At 40.4% G+C, this 17,316-nt stretch overlaps 2 protein-coding genes across 3 annotated transcripts in view; one reads left to right on the forward strand and one right to left on the reverse strand.

The window, feature by feature from the left end:
• maea (macrophage erythroblast attacher, E3 ubiquitin ligase) overlaps positions 1–17,316 on the forward strand; it is a 52,535-nt gene that overhangs the window by 430 nt on the left and 34,789 nt on the right. The gene's annotated exons all lie outside the window — the stretch shown is intronic.
• On the reverse strand, positions 1,244–6,122 carry spon2b (spondin 2b, extracellular matrix protein). 2 transcript variants are annotated; one of them, XR_008696022.1, is made up of 7 exons: positions 5,982–6,122; positions 5,273–5,529; positions 4,910–5,133; positions 3,982–4,173; positions 3,672–3,858; positions 2,204–2,643; positions 1,965–2,101 (listed from the first exon to the last, which is right to left on the reverse strand). XR_008696022.1 is itself a non-coding variant. In XM_029164916.3 (6 exons), the coding sequence occupies exons 2-6, from the start codon at positions 5,496–5,498 to the stop codon at positions 1,923–1,925; spliced, it is 1,008 nt and encodes a 335-aa protein (XP_029020749.1). In that variant the 5' UTR covers positions 5,499–5,529; positions 5,982–6,122; the 3' UTR covers positions 1,244–1,922. The 2 variants fall into 2 exon arrangements, 1 of the variants encoding a protein (XP_029020749.1); XM_029164916.3 differs by lacking the exon at positions 2,204–2,643 and having other exon boundaries at positions 1,244–2,101.

Here is a 17,316-nt window from a genome sequence, read left to right on the forward strand (position 1 = left end):
TGTATAACCAAGATAAAATACAACAGATTCATCAGTGTAATATATTAAGCCTAAGTTTGAGTGGTTAAATTGAAAAGTGCATTAAACATTTTAACCTCTTGTACTTGTAAATACTGGCACTTTTACAGAGCGGAACAGAGTCAAAATCCAGTCTAGACCATTATATACTGTACTGTGCAGTGAATAGTGTTGTATGAAATCACCTGAAAAGTAAACCTCAGTGCACCCACCCACAGAATGGACCCTTCTCATATTTAGCATCTGTAAAAGTTGTTATTCAGAATGGTCTGATCTCTTAGTCCTCCTACACTCCAGTGCAAAACGCCCCAACTATGACATTCACTATAGCTGATATGAAAATATCATTTTATTTTTAATCTGCGATATAAAGTATATGTTATATTACCTGTGTAAAACTAGAACTTATTAACATCTCAATGCTCCTATTCTAACACATTGACCCATGTTACTTCATACACAAAATGCTACTGTCCAGATAAAATCTCCATCCACTCGTCTCCTGTTTCTCCTGATCCTCGCAGTAATTTTCCTCTGCCTCATTCAGAGCGGAAGGAACTCCCTCATACACCAGATGTTTAGCTCTTATAGCTATTCAGTATGTCATCTGCAATATGGTTTTCGTGTTGCCTTATGGGTAGGGGTAGGTTTTCGGCAAATCTCTGTTTTACTTATTTACAGCAATAATGTCCACTGAAGAGGCCATTTTTCAATCTGTTTCAACTTGTGTTGTCTTCATTCTGCTCACACACGTCATCTGCAAAAAGAGGCCACTACATGTAACTGGGGCCTGTTCTGGCCTGTCTCCAGCTTCATAGAGTGATATGCTGCACTGGATCACAGCATGTAGTGAGCTCTATGAGATGTGAGGCCCCGGGAACTAAATTAACTTCTAGTGAACTCTTTTAAATTGTTGGTGAGCAACTCTATTCGTTTTATGACCAACACTTCGTTACGGTCATTCTTGGCAAGTTACAAGGCTTGAAACCCAGATCGGGTTAAAATACATCTCCCTGCACTCAGTCCAATCCTGCAGACCCAGTTCTAGTCCAAATTTAAGTAAGCCCACGTACAGTATGTGGTTTAGATTTACATATACATTACGTAGAGAACAGGCATGATTTTCATTCAAACATTTTTTTCATAAATGAAATTTGCTATTGCTATTAGTGGGATCTTAAAGTAATAAAGTAATAAATATCAATTACATCACAAAGTATTAAGATCAATTTACATTTTATTGATCATACAAAGCATTAAAAAACTGCTTTCTGCATTAAACTATTATCTTATAACCTAAATGAATACAAACATTACAATATAGATCAATACATCAGATTTAATACTGTACACTACAGGTTAAAATCCTGTTAATAAATATGTTCTGTTCTTGACGAAAACATCCATGTTGCCTTGATAAACAACACTGCTTGGATTCAAGTCTGAATTTCTTTTCTGTTGGTACTTCTTTGCTTAAATTATTTGAATTTTCTTATTCAGGTTTTTCTTGGATGTGTGGACTTCAGATGAATTATCATTTATAGGGATTGGAAGTTAAAGCAAATAGACTTTTAATGTCTGTCTAAAACCGTGTTGTTGTATCTGTAGACAGTTTTGATATTCTGCCAAAACTAAATTGGTGTCTAGTAGCAATTTTGCCAAATTACACCTTTCTAGTACTGTCAGAGCTATCAGTTTGTCTTGAGGATGAGAGGCTCGTTAAATCAGTGCAATAGGTTACTTCAACAGAAAGTAAATCAGGATCATACTATTTCTGCTAACGCACTACTATCTTTCTATTGCGGTTTCCCCCGTCTTCGTCCTTTCTTTCCTCTTCTGGCCTTTCTGTCTTTCTTGTCTCTCCCCTTTTTTCTGTCTTTCATGTCCCGGGTTTCTTGGCCTAGTCATAAACAGTTGTCTGGGAAGCACTTCCTCTCCTCCTCCAGCGGGGGGCAAACTGCTCCGTTGTTGGCGGGGTGCATGAGGATGTAGCGTGTGCGGTGCTGCACACCTGACTCTCCACATTTGCCTTTGCACAGGCCCCAAGGAGACCACACTGACGCCTCACAGTCCAGAGGAGTGTCTGCAGAAAGACGTGTGCAGCATTAGAGCCTCACATTTACACTTTATTTGTCGTTGATCTATTGCTTTCCAGCTGTTACAAGGAGCAATTTTTTGTACAGACCTTTATAAAAAGCTTTTAGAGTTTCCTTTTATAGCTCTAAATGGAAAGGAGACATTACATAAATAGGAAAATTCCTGCAGCCACCTCAGACAATTTGTCTGTCATAAAACTGAAAAATGCTTCCTTAAGTTAGACTCACTGAATGAGTCCAGTGTAGCTGACTAACACTTCCCATCTTGCTAATAGGCACATCAGCTGTAATGCAGGTTTTTCATATTAATTTATGTGCCATCCCAAAGGATAATACCCAACATCTCCAACCTTGTGAACTTGGCTCAACATGGCCCAACTTGTGTGCGTCTGTAGAGTTAATAGGTATCACAGACCTGGTTGTTGGTTAGTTAGAGTAGAAAAGCAGAAGGAGGCGAGACAGTATGGCATCTGCATACAGTAGATGGATGGACAGATGGAACATGCATGTCTGGTGAAAGCAGGTACATCTTTAAGACAGAAGAAAGGGTAAACTAAAATGAGCAATGTTCATTTATCTAATCGACATCAGTGCTGTATGTCTTAACAGATTTGGAGCAGGTGAAAGCAAATCTATACAGAAAATTGTTCAAGCCCTGGAGAAAAAACATAGGGGAAAGATAAACAACTGCAGGGATATAATGGAGCACTGGGAGGAAGCCCCAGCAGATTCTTGGCCCCTCTCTGTTGTTTGTTGATGGGTAGTCAGGGAGACAGTCTTGTAGTCTGTGATGCTGAGTCAAATGTTTGCAGTAACCCTGAACATCTGATTACCACAGATAGTGATCAGTGCCAGAGTGACCTTTTCACTGGTTACATATTTTATTTAGACTGTCTGCGGTGAGCTGTGTTTTCATGTAGGTCTTTGTTTTACCTCTGTGTGATGGCAGCGAACACCCAGAGCAGTTGGGTCTTACACTGTGTAGTTTAGCACACAGTTCATTATTTCCTATTTGTTCCTACAGTTGGGCTCTTTTACTGTTGCCACCAATCTGTACAACTGGATCTGTTAAAATTTAACAGTGTGGAACCAACTTTAAGTAAATCCAGCTTTAAGTTAAACCACCAGGTCTTGTTTAAACACCCTGCCTCCTATTTTGTGTCACAACCTGTGAACATCTTTGCATAGTAGTTTCCTAAAATGTTATTTTATGTTCTTTCCCCATATCACATCTTTAGACATTTCCACTGGATGCCAGATGTGCTCCTGGCTGTTTCTAATGCTCACTTGGCTTCTCTGGTTTCTGGTTGGAAGCGATCACGTGTGTGTGGCCCATAATGCTTCCCAAATGCTTTTAGCTGAGTCAGCAAAAGACAAATGAGAAATCCTCATGAAGTAAATGGTTTATTCTGACACATTTGTAATGCATTGTCATAATCCCAATGCATATCATACATGAATACTTTGGTAGTTCATTTTTTTGTTTTGTGTATTTGATTATTTGCAGGACCAGTGACTGACTTTGAAATTCTTCATATTTGTGTTCTTCAGACTTACTTATGAGTGTGTCTTCAATCTCGTTTCCTGTTGGCAGTTGGTTGGACTGGGTGGGCTCCAGCAGCAGGCTAATAATCTGGTTGGTCTTCTTTATCTTGGTCAGCGTCACCTTGGCGATGGGAGGGAGGTGCTTAAGGCGCGGGTAGTAGAAGGAGTTGGCTGGGTGGCTGGGAAACGAAGCGGTGATCTACGGAGGGGAAAACAGACCAGTAATAAAATCTAAAGAATGAAGATGTGTCGGTAGAGATTAGAACAGGACAGCAGCATCAATGAGATTCATGTTCTTTGTAATAATCAGTTCTTTGTGCACCTGAGTGATTCTGTCCTGTGGCATGGTTTCAAAGTTTGGAGAGGAGAAGGTGAATCCGCTGTCGGTTCCGGCGTCGTACGGGTAGAGGTGCAGCGACACGTTGTCTTTCCAGTGGTCACCATCGCACAGGTCGACACTGTCCACACCCACAAACCAGTCTGGGCTTGGAACAATCCGAACTATGAATGACAGCTGCAGGTGGAAGCAGTGAAGCATGGGGGGGTTGAAGCATAGAACAGGAAAAAGAAATAAGGGAAAAGACAAGACACATTTTATATTTAAAATGTTCGTTTTGGTGTTTTATTTCACTTGCAGCAGCTACAAAGAGACTGGTGGAGGTAATTTGATTCATTTTTGCAACGAGGACCCTCACAACACCCTCACTTCCAACTCTCTGAATTGCATGTCTAGTATTAGCGTTCCTGAAATAAATTCCTTCCAGAGTTTTACATAATTTGTAGGAAAAAAATAGTCTTACTAACATTTTGGAAGGATTGTATGCAGTTCAGTCCAGAAAAGCAAAAATAACAGTTTAGAGCTGGTTTTATTCCACCATTAAGCATTTTGCTGCATCAGGAATGTTTAAAAGGCCTAATGTGTTTTCCTTTAAGTCTGAATGCGTAAATCCTTTAATTTTCAACAATTAACAGGAGTACAAGTGGTTATTACTTGGCTGAAAAGATGCTTAGTGCATTAACTTTGTTTTTATCACCCTAATGTTATAGCTTTGCCTGGATTTACTGTTGGTAATAATAAGGTTTTTGTTAAGCTAATGCAGCATGGCAACAACAAATGCAAACACGCAAGCAATCAGCTGTATTTTAAACAGTACCAGTTTAAAATAGTACCAGACGTAGCCCAGTTCATCACTCGGATGCATCTAATGCCCTGATCCAAACTGAAGAGAAGCAGGTATTGAGTAACTTACATACGAGTGCCTGGCAAAGACCTCAAACTGGGTGTTCATCTGGCCGGTCCCTCCCACGGCAGCGGGAGCGGACAGGATCCCATAAACGCTCTGAATGCGCTCGCCGGCCGCCTCAACTTCCTTCATGACCGTCCAGGCCTCGCCTTTCTCCGCGAACTCTCTCACTCCGTTGCTGGCAAAGTCATTACGCTGCCACATGTGGTAGTCAGAGCTGTGGGTCACACCTGAGAACAGGGACAAAGGACCAGAGATCATAACAGACTTATGTTTAAACATGTACACGGCATTCATTTAATATAGCTATGAATGCCGGGTTTTTATAATGCAGGATGATGCCTGTATTGGCTCTAGTGTCTCACTTACCAATAAGGTTTGACCACTGAGCCGGGGGACGGTAGACGGGATACTGTTTAGGGAAAGCTGCCTGGGTCCATTTGCCAGTAAATGTTAGGCTGTACTGGGCCGTTTCTGAGGCGGTGCATATGGGAATGTCAGTGGGAACCGGCAGTGGATGAACGCCTTGGCGCAGGGTCAGCGTCATGGCAATCAGATGGCAAAGCACCTGCGAGAAGATGCTTGTGGTCTTCATGATGATAAAGGTTTGGGGAAGAATGAAGAACCTATAATATGGTAAATAAACAAGATGGGAATAGAAATGATAGACATTTAGAATGAGTACCTTTTATGGTTTATATTATTAGTCAGAGGGAAGATGCAGTCCCTATTTTTCCACTGCTTAGATTTACAGAATGTGGTGAGAATTTGGGCTTTATATTATTTATATATCATTTAACAGAGTATTCCTGTCTGACATTTAGAATTTAGAACTGTATTTTATTATCCTCCAGTGACAAATATGCAAATATAATTTGTTCCACCTATATGTCTCATTACTTCCATGTTGATCCTTACCTTATGTGATTGGATATAGTAATTAAAAAACACTAAAGAAAATAAGCTTGAACTACTTCAGCGATGTTGCATGCAAGCGTTTAAGCATTTTATAATACGGCTCCCATTCATTAGCGTGTGCAGACTGCAGTCCTGATTGTATGGTGCTGAAACTACTCACCGGGTCCAGATGGATGAAGGGTTGCAGCAGATGAAGAGGAGGGCTGGAGGTGAGGAGAAGGGAGAGGAGAGCTTGGATGTGGCTGTCAGGAAGAGTGACTGCGAGGCTTGAAGCCGTCTTTCGCCTATTTATGTCTTTCAGGAGTTTCACCCCTGTCTCCACTCTCCTTTCTCTCCTTTCCCCATTTTTTCCTCCCCCTCCTTCCCCGTATTACAAAACTCCTCAACATGCTCCACTCTGTCTCTCAGCCTTTCGCTGCTTGTCGGTGACGTCATTGCCCCCTTCATGGCCTTTGACTCTGGCTTTCCCTCCTCCACTTTCTCCCACTCTATAAACTGTAAGTAGCCATTCACTGGCTAATGCCTTTAGCAGGTCTGGGTTCACTGCCAGAGGTCATGAGCAGCTCCATGGGTAGAATGTCGTTTTACAGTGTGTGCACTGTCAGATATGATCTAAAAGGTTCATGCACTGTATCACCTGAAAATTGGTTTTAAATGACAGGAAAGGTAGATAGTGACATTGTCTGTGTCATAGTCAATTTGATGTACAGTATTTTGGGGGTTTCAGTTAAATCAGTTATAAAATTAGTTGATAAGTTAGTTAGTTGAATTATACAACAAAATATTCAGTTATATTTATTATGAGCTTACTAAGAAAGGGTGGCTTTAAAAACATCTGTTTAGTTAATATTTACACCTCTTGTTTTTGATGGTGATGCTTTCAAGGACACTCATCTCAGCTCTGGATATTTGACCATCACACCTGGATCAAGCCAAATGTCACAACCTGACTTTCATATTTTAGTGTTCACATTGCCAGCGACATGTAATTACTGCACTTATGGGAAACGCTGTTGTGTGTTTTCCATCTAGGTTATAGACTGTGTGCATGTGTGTGGAGCTTTAGTTGAAGGGTGTGGTGCTTGATTTGTCTAAACATGGAGTTGGCAGGCAGCAGTCCATACACTCACGTGCAAACTCAGTATTATGCCAGCGTGTTGAATCAGCCCACATGTAATGATTTCCATATGGTCACGTTTTTACAAACACAAACCAAAACACCTACGCACTCATTGGCGCAGACCACACGGACCAGTTGCCCTTCTTGAAACTCCAGTCTGCTTTCTGTCTGTGTCATTCAGGGAAGGAAAGTTAACTCATCGCCACGCTTGTAGCTGAACAGTGCTGCACTGTGTTTGCTTTCACTGAAGGTGGAAGCGACGAGGCTGAGAGTGGTGACACATTTAATTCATCTCATCCATTCTTTTGGTTTGGTGCATTATCACCCTTTATATTATTAAAATGTAAGCTTCATAGTTCTGCAAAAACGACAATCCCAATGAATCAATAGATACAATTAGAAACATTTATAGTATTATTATAACAAGTATCCTGGTTTTTGCTGGGTAGTGTAGGTGGACCTGCCCATTCATACCATTACTATATCGCAGTACAGCTGTCTGCACACCACCTTTCGCCCAGTGACACCTGCGAGTTCTTAGCAGGAAAAGCAGTTAGGATAGTAGAAACGACGAGGACATAATTCTGAAGGAGCAAGATTTATCTAATCTAATCCAAATGTCAGATGAGCTTCCTTAAGATTTCTGTTCCTAGACCTTCTTGCAAATTCGTTTTCTGTGCTCAGTAGCCTCTCTGGTGATTCATATAAGCAAGGATTTAGCCCTTTTTATGTGCAGCTACAAACTTTCATAGCTAAGAAATATTGTCCAGGACTGGTTTACAAGCTGGGATTTACTTTGTATCCAAGTCACATCGTTGAACGACAGGAAATAGGAAGCGCAGCTTAACACATCGATTAAGCGAACGGGTGAATGTCACGAGGCCGCTGAGGGCTGACCAAATGTCAGCTCAATAGGCCGAACAGCCGGCAAACAAAGTAACAGAGCTTGTTGTTAGGTTGATGGCCAATGTTGCTATGGCGAAAAGATGTGAGGTCATTGTTTTTGCGCTCCGGCTTTGTTGAAGAGCGGGTGAGGGCTGACGATGGTGAATCTGGAAATACTGATAAACAGACGTGCACACAAACAGATGCAGCGTCACGTGTATTGACACACCACACGATAAACACAAAAGATGAATCATTCATGTCATTTATTGCTGTTCAGTCATTCTGTTCCGTACAACACAGAGGCAAAAGTACACTTTACCTCTCACTGACACCTGGTCTGTACATTTAAACCCACCATGTTTTCTGCCCTAATCTTGACTCAGCCCCCAAGGCCTTGTTACTCCAATAATCACCCCTGATTTCTGAGAACCATTTCCTCCACCGTGTGGGAGCAATTTGTGCAAATGTGCATTAATTTTCACATTTGGATAAAGTGTGTGTGTGTGTGTGTGTGTGTGTGTGTGTGTGTGTGTGTGTGTGTGTGTGTGTGTGTGTGTGTGTGTGTGTGTGTGTGTGTGTGTGTCCTCTAATGGAAGATGCAGAAACTCTTTCTCAGAGTAGAAACAGGAGACAGGAAGCCAGTGGTAATATTGTATATCTGTGCAACTGTGGATCGTTGGATCACTCTGGTCACTTGTGTTTATAGTATAAAATTTTTGAGGTTGCTGTTGTGCTTCTTTGTTGAAAATTGAACTAGAATTTTAAACCTCTAGTGAATAAATACTTCTGATTTCTCCCATCTTGGTTTCTGTGTTGGCTGTTACATTGGTTACATGGGATGTCAACCATATAAACTGTGCGTCCTGCCTCAACCCTGTGATGATACATTATCTGAGCCCCACTGCTTTACTCCACAGAAACAGACTGCTGGTGTTGCAGCTGCCTTTGTTAAATGTTTGTGTCATCAATCACAAAAACCCACCACAGTCACACAAGCCAACAGTAGATGTCAAGACGAAAGCCATTTATATTGGAGAATTATGGATGAACAGACCTGGCCCAGGGTATTAGATGACCACAGAGTATTAAAACACTACCCATATAAATTTACTATTAGGAAAGCATGGCTGCTGACCATGCTATTCTTGCTTCTTCTCTCTCTCTCTTTCATAATGATTGGCTGACCAGTTGGCACCTGGATTGACTTTTTCACCTTTGCACAAAGCAGATTTGCACATGGCAAACTCACAGTGACAGTCAGTGCCATATTTAGGAGCAATTAGTGAGTGACGCGTCACTGGCTGTAACCATTGAAACTCTACATTTCTGCCGTCCTCATCATGTCCCTTTAAGCCACTGCAACAAAAATGTTGTCATCTGCATTAGTCTGTATTTGTGCGTTTTATATACATAGTTATTTCCTGTTTTTGCGTCTATGTTTGTTGAGTGACTGCTTTAATTTTACGTTTGTGTAGACAGACTGCACTACACTGAACATATTAACTTTCCATAGCTGCCTAATTCGGTCTTTAGAACATCTGTATAAATGTAATCTAATAGGTCTATGAAAAGGATTTGTGATATATTAAATCCTAGGACGTTGTTGAAACTAATTCATAATTTACATTTTCTTCCTTCATTCTACTACTACTATGCATTCATTTATATTTTTTATGTCTTACTTTAAGTTCAGTTGTTCTGCCTCTTTGGCCGCTTGTGGAGATCCATTGGTTGCATAAATATGTTTTGAAAGGGGGAATCTGAATTTTATTACCTTCAGTGTGGTTTTATGTCTTCATATACTTCTGTTTTTATTCTTTTCTTTGTCTGACTATACAGTATTTCTTTTTTACCCCCTACTGTCTTTGTGTCTCTTTCACTCATCCAGTGTAGATGGCTTCTCCTACCTCAGCCTCTCGTGTTGCTTTTCTTCATCTCTGTCTCTCTTTGACCCACTAAAGTGAGGTCCTATCATGGTTTTCCCATCATGCTTCCTCCCACCCTGCGGTGAGGCAGTGAACCCCCAGCCGGAGGTATAAAGGAAATGATTTACAGGGCACGTTTGCAACAAAAATGAAAGTTAAAAAATTAAATGAGAGCTTCATTTTCCAGCACAGTTATCCTGGGTTTTGGTGCAGTTTTTACTCCTATTACTTAAAATATTGTACAATACAGTGTGGGTCGATTTTGTCAAAAATTGTAAATATTCCAAGAAGAGAAAACAGTGTTAAAGTCGGTTTCATTTTTCTGTTAAGATGATGGAGGGGGAGAAACAGTTAAGCATTACAGCACATTGCATTTTTCATCCAAAAAAAGCAAAGTAAAAAGTATTAATTAAATCAAGTCTGGGCAGTTGTTAACACAGTTGCTAAAACGTGCAGTCTTCTTCACGTTGCTGCGGTGAGGCGTGACTGAAATGTTTAGACTGTAGAAAGATGAAGCCCTGTTGCAGAAGCCTGATGGTGCTTTGACTTTTCCACTGAAAATAAATGAAGCTGACAGCACTGTGGGATGCGTTGTTAAACCTAAACGTCACTACAAGTAAGGCATCAATAACACGATATGCATATAAACATTTATTCAAAGTGACTGTATGAAATATGTATTTTTTATTATTCTCACACATTTGGTTATTTTGTCAAAAACATTGCACACGTCATCGTCATGACTATATAACAAATGCTCTTTTCCTTAGAAATGTATAACTAGAAGCTTTCCAGCAGAAAATAGGGGTCAACTTCATTCATCGACGGCACTGTGGAGCCACAAATGTTTACAAGCTACACTGAAGAATCATTTAGGGGTCTGGACTTGCCCATTACTGAGTCTGTGACGTGCTATAAAGCCAGTAGCTTGGAATTAGAGCATGAGGCATCCAGCTGTAAAGCCACTACATTCAAAAATAAAAAGTTCCACTCTTAAGGAAATGAGGCAAATCCAAAGTAGTCTGGTGTAGTGGGTCAATAGGAGTTTACACTGAAGCACTTCCAGGTACAGTATGATGTTTTTTTAATAAGACTTTATCCAGATATTGGTGAGATTCTCACTCATAGCTTCAGTCCTTTAAGTCCTTATACAGTTCATTTTCATGGAGCAGCACCGACTTGCAATTTTGCTATTGTTAGGAGCAACAAACATGGCAGACGCTGTGTGTGTGGAGTTACCTCTGGAGTACAGATCAATCGTTTGGTCTGACCTTTTACAAGTGTGACAGGTCTTGTTAATCTTGAACATTCTTAGGTTTGTGAGCCAGGTGTGTTAAAGTCTCCAACCAGAGAGGAAACTTGTGTAAAACAAGCGCATTGCATAATTTTATTGCTTTGTGTTTGTCGGCTAAATTACATTAACATTAACATAAATATGGTAAATCACATCGTATCACATTGGTAATCGCTGCATATAGTATATGAAATATACATCACAGACAGTGTAACCAGATATACGATAGGATACGACTTTATTAATCCCACAATGGGGAAGTCTTTGTTTACAGCAGCAGCTGATGGATAAAAAGAAAAGTAAAACACCAGCAGTAAAATAAATGTGTAAAAGGAAAACAACAGTAATAATAGTGCAATAAAAACAACAGTAAACAACAGTAATACCAGTAAAAACACCAACAGGAAAGTACACACCAACAGTAAAAACAGTAATACTAGTAAATACTTGTATCAAGAATACTTGTGCATACTTCAGAAATACGTTATGCAGAAATAAGGTATCAGTGTTGTCTCTGCATCCCTACATATTCACAGTGGCAACAGAGGCAACCATTATCATTGATAGTGGAGACCCGAGACACTGCTCAACAACGGATCGTGACAATTGTGTGTCAGTGCAGTGTTCTGCTGTACAGTCGGATGTCTGTGGGAGGAATGACCTGCAGTAGCTCCTACCTTCACTGTGGGTGTAACGGTCTGGTGCTGAAGGAGCTGCTCAGAGCCTCTACGGTGGTGCAGGGGGTGGAGGGGTTCTCCGTGATGGATGTTAGTTTACCAGCATCCTCCTGTCCTTCACCTCCTCCATGGACTCCAGTCTGCAGCCCAGGACAGAGCCGGCCTTCTGAAGCAGCTTGTTGAGTCTCTTCCTGTCTCTGCCTGAACTCAGCCCTTCTTGTACAGAGCGTCCGTGTTTTTAGACCAGTCCACTTTATTGTTGAGGTGAACACACGGGTATTTAACAGTGTCCACAGTCTCATCGTATCACATCTTTCACAGCTTTAATTAAAACTAAATCAATTTACTAAATCCACAGCAAAAAATGAGCAAATTTCCAATGTCTGTGAATGAAATTAAATATTTTTCCTTGATACTATGGATAACCATCAATGTGAGCCCTTCTGTTCCTTTACTTGGTTGTTAGCGCGTCTCCTGAAGATGAAGTGGGAAAAGAAATCTTTTGGACAGAGGTTTGTGCAGCTGTTGGGTTTTCACACAGATTAGTTACTAATAGTTTGCAAATGAAGACACAAGGGAGGATAGCAAATTATTACAGCAGCCTAAGGAAAACTGGTAATCTCTGAGGGCATATCCTTTTTATCTAAAAAATTAATTAAATCAAATAAATGAGTAACACTGAAAATACTTTGAATTACGCTGTACTTTTTAATATCCTTTTGAGAATTAACTTTAAATGGTGATGACATTATAAAATGGGAGCAATAGCTCCAGAGGTATCATGATAACATCACTTCAAAATTGCTTAAACAAGCCAGCACCTTCGTAAGTCAGCTCGGCCTTTTGGCAGGTCCAGCATCTCTTGCTTTAGAAGAATACGATTTTATAACTTGATATTAGACTCAATGACTTGTCAAGCTGGAGTGCAGGAGAAAGAGAAAACCATTTCTCATTTTCTGGTGACGCCAAAAGATTTTTTTTTCTACAACAGTCTAGAATTGTTTCTGCAGACATAGGGGTCATATGATTCCCTCAGCATGTTGGGGGATGTTGTCAGCTTAAAGGTTGAGGTTAAACCTACAACAAAAGCCAAAACGTGAGAATTCCAATGAGGCGTCACATACAGTAACAAGGATGAACCGCAATGCTTTGTATTAAATTGTATGAGCTCATTGAATCAAAGTCTGATTGAAGGCCTGTTGAAGTTGAACTTAGATACCATTGGACAAAGGACCATGCATTGAGCAGTGGATGCCATTAAACAACAACTGCAGTCATAAAAAATGCGCAGGTTTAATAACAATGCAAAAACACACTCACAAACCTCCAGTGAGGACTTGGTTTCATATCAGATGTGGTGTCTGGAGAAATGATGTACTTTTTGTTTTTGCTATGTGATCACAGAGTTCCTCTTCAGTACGGACATACTGTGTTCGCTCACTCCCGGTGTCCCATAAAAATGCAGACATTTCTTCATGGCAAAAGTGTAGGAAGAGACAAACGAGAGACGCGACCCGTCAGCGAGTCAGCCAGGAACATCATCCCGTGTTGTTCTGGTGTCTGCCTGTTCAGAGATTTACTGTCCTCCTCGGAGGAACGATTAGGTAATACTACTATTCTGTCATGAAATCCTGCGGTTCATAAGAACACAGCCGATCACCAATGCAGTAATATGGAGCACCTGCTGTGTCCATGAGCCGGCCTGATGGTGACCTCAGGTGATTCCTCATGAAGCCAACTCAGGCTTTGGACCGGTGGAAGCTTGGTTGTAGCATCTTGAGACATTTCATGGGTGATTTTACAGCAGGTGCTAATAAATACAAAATAGCTGTCACCAAAACTGCCATGTGCAATACATATACGGGGTTTAGACTATAATTATCACTCAACATTCAATTTGATCTTTTAATTTTAAATTAAACTGAGTTGATTCATATTAAGCTTAATGCAGCCTTGTCCCTATTCTAACAGAGCAGCTAGTGTAACTTTTTACTTAATTAGTTTATTTACCTAAATGTTTCTTAAGAAATAAACTAATAATATAAAATATTGTTTTACAGGCCATTAAATCTCGAATCTTCCAAGAACTGACCTAGCTTAGCTTTTTCCTTTCACTGGATGCTGTGTTGCCAAAATTGGTAGTGGCCAATTTTTTTTTAGCATATTACTAAAACGTTCTTGTATGAAAAATGGTCCAGCTTTGAATCAGTTTCAGATTTCGTGGAAAAAGTTTGTTAAAGTCTTAAGTTCGGAATTTATTAGAACTATTAAGCTCCTTAAATATTCAGTCAGGATATTTCTATGAATGAAAGGAAAGAAAGGAATTACAATAAAAAGAAATGCAGTTTTTATTGGTTTAAATTGGTAAAATTGACGTGAACAGTTTAGTTTGTTATATAATATACTTAAAAATCCATTAGTCACACTAACACAGACCAATTACTGAAAAAATACCTGTCACACCCTGGATTTCCTGTGTGAAAGTGCTAATGTCTGCACAGGATTTTCATTTGTCTGCAGTGAGTTTGAAACTTTTCGTTTCTTTAAAATCTCGTTTATTTAAAATTTAACATTATTAATGAACTGTTGTTTACGATATGTTGCGGTAAAATTCAATTGTTTGACATTACTGTAACACCATAATCTGTTTCCTGTGACCTCTGGACGCAGTCGTATGGTCTGCCCTGTGTTTTTATAGGTGTGAGCAGTTACCGCACACTATTGTGCGTAAATGACTTTACCAGCCGGCGTCTCTCAAGTTTCTCTTTTAATGAGATACTGATGACGGATGTGAGACCTGCAAACCATAAATGTGACAGATGATGGAACTGACCGCCTCAGTCTGTCTGTTTGCCTGACTCCTATTGGGGGCTTAATGAAGACACACACAGTGTGCACTGTATGTTTGCTGCAGGATAAAATGTTTTCATCCTACTCATTTGACCAATGTGTGGACGGAGGCAATTGAAAGCACCTACACTATGTGTTACTCCTGAAGAGTTGTGTTCATAATGGTGCCTGAGTTCAGCTCTTAGGTCTGTAATTGTAATATTAGTGATACAAAATTCCATTCATGGTGGATTGTGAGTTTCAATTTTTTGAACAGTGTATGATAAAATTTGCATCACACATTATGATCCATGTGAAAAGGTAGAAATCATAAGTATTTTTCATACATTTGCTGTTAATAGTAAGCTTGTTGATCCAGTTCACACAGTTGGCCTGCAAATAGGACGAGGCTGTTCTTCATTAGGTTTAAGTTCTACAAATTAACACATATAGTACTGTATTATTGCTTGATCATCCCTCTGACATGAATTTAAGGAGTTTAGGAAGAAAAATACATGTTCTCTGATTGCAAATGGCAGATTTGCCCTAAGAGAAGCTGCTGCAACCTGTAGTTATCAGTACCAGCACTTTCTCCAGTAAATGTCTACGTTTTATAAATGAATTTGATTATGTGTAATTAATCTGTATTATCTTGGTCAAGTCAACTATTTGGAGTATTTTATATATATGGGTTTTCTCCTTTATATGGATGAGTTTGTAAAGCGCATCTACTTGCGTGTTTCTGTGAGTGTGTCTTTTTGAGCCTCATGGCATCTGTCAGGTGTCAGCTCCTCCCACCGCAGACACATGTGGTCAGACAAAAAACAGAAAACCCCAGAAACCTGGCTGTAGTAACTGGGTCAAGGCCTTTACAGACACACACACACACACACACACACACACACACACACACACACACACACACACACACACACACACACACACACACACACACACACACAATGCAGCCGAATGTGTTGAGGGAAGGTGTGAAAACGTAGGTCCTGCTGGAAAATGTGAGCAGAATAATGACAGAGTTGATTTTTGGGTTATTAAAACATGGTGTGTTAGAATATTTTAAAGTGCTTGTTTTAGTAAAGCGTCTCATTCGTTGTCCATCTTATTCTCTATGTTTCTGCCTTGCACTCAGCTCTTGCTGTCTTTCTCATTAACATTGTCCCCCTATTCGGTTCCTTGTGGTTTTCCAGTAGTGCATGCTTCACCCATCAGTCTGTTTGTTTTTATAAAAACCATTCACAGCGTCCTCCAACTTTGTTCTAACAAAACCAATTAGACTATTAAAGCCAGTTGAGGAGGGAGATCTGTCTTTTCGCCTTGCAAAAACCACAAATATTGAATGAGCCATTTACATGCGCAACGTCAACAATGCCCTGAATGTTTGGCCTTATGGTCGACAGCTGCAGTCAAAGGGTTTAAATCTCCTACAAATAGGCAAAATCCTGCAGAGGCTTTGTGTGTTGTGCGTCCGAATCATAATTGTTGACATTTTACAGTCCATTTTAACACAGCAGCTCCGCACTGGAACCACAGAGCGTTTTATACGTGACCCAGTGGTGGCCAGTGCTATTTGCACTATTTAGCTTTGTAGCCAAAATAAAATGGTGACCTGCCAAAGCAGCCACTGGAGTTGGCATCTGTCAAGCAGCCGCCAGCATTTACAGGCACGTGTCTGGTGTTTATTAAGCATGAGACATTTTTCTTGGAAGAGGGAAGGATGTGGACCTACTGGGCACTGAAATCAGCTATTGAAACAAATGCTAATGGAAATCTTGCATTTGGCGGGTGCTTCACTTTCAGTGTTAGGTCAGACTCTATACGCCAGGTGCCTTTTTGTGTGACGTTTGCATGTTCTGATGTTTGTGCGGTTGTTAGGTTTGATGGGAGACTCCCCATATTTGTGAATAATGCATGTGTGGCTATTTGTGGGCAACCTGTCCACGATGAACCCTGCCTCTCGCTCTTTAACAGCCAAAATAGGTTCCGTCACCCCTATGACCCTCAGGAGAGACAAGTGGTTCAGACGGAGCCCAGTCAAGACGGGATGGAGAATAAAAACCACAGGAGTGAGAATGTCAGGAGGAGAAACCGCAGAGCAGTGAAAAGAAAGGTGAGAGGAGCAGAGGGAGAGTGAACGTGAAATGCAAAGAGGATGTGTGAAAATCCACCCATTTCCTCCATGTCCGTCAGCCAGTTCATGGGTCGAGGCCTGCTGTGCTTTGTGCACATAAACAACATGTGGCGTTCATGTCTGACAGCAAAAAATTCACATGGGTCAAGTAATTAAAGCCGTGGTCAAAAAATTAAAGCTGCCTATTTATTGTATTAACCTTTAAATTAGTAGCAGCTGCAGTCTGATGATTGCTTAATGCTTCGCACTGTTTGCACAGTAGGTCCATCTCTATTTAATGTTCCTTTAAAAAAAAGCTGAGGCATTTTTAACACTTTTAAAGTGTCTAAAAGAAAAACAAGTCAATTAATAATAATAACTTTTGTAATTGTCAAAGGCAGGACATATAATAAACAGATATGTTTTGAATGCAGCATAATAACCCTGAAGCAGGATCAGTTTTGTATCATTTGGCTAAATGTGAGCAGGGAGTAAACTTCTACATACTTACTCATTCTGCTGCTTTTGTCAGCAGTCACATCATCAATAAACACTAGCTCCACTGACGCACACCACAACACTGCCTCCGCCATGTTTGACACATGATGTGGTGTCTTTGGATCGTACACGGTTC

Source organism: Betta splendens, chromosome 10, assembly GCF_900634795.4.
Source record: "Betta splendens chromosome 10, fBetSpl5.4, whole genome shotgun sequence".
Lineage (NCBI taxonomy): Eukaryota > Metazoa > Chordata > Actinopteri > Anabantiformes > Osphronemidae > Betta > Betta splendens.

Excerpts from the sequence above, each read along its gene's own strand:
- spon2b (XM_029164916.3), bottom strand. The coding sequence starts at position 5,498 with ATGAAGACCACAAGCATCTTCTCGCAGGTGCTTTGCCATCTGATTGCC. Across the intron at positions 4,174-4,909 it reads TCTTTGCCAGGCACTCGTAT|CTGTCATTCATAGTTCGGAT; the intron begins GTAAGTTACTCA and ends TTCCACCTGCAG. Across the intron at positions 3,859-3,981 it reads CACAGGACAGAATCACTCAG|ATCACCGCTTCGTTTCCCAG; the intron begins GTGCACAAAGAA and ends TCCCCTCCGTAG.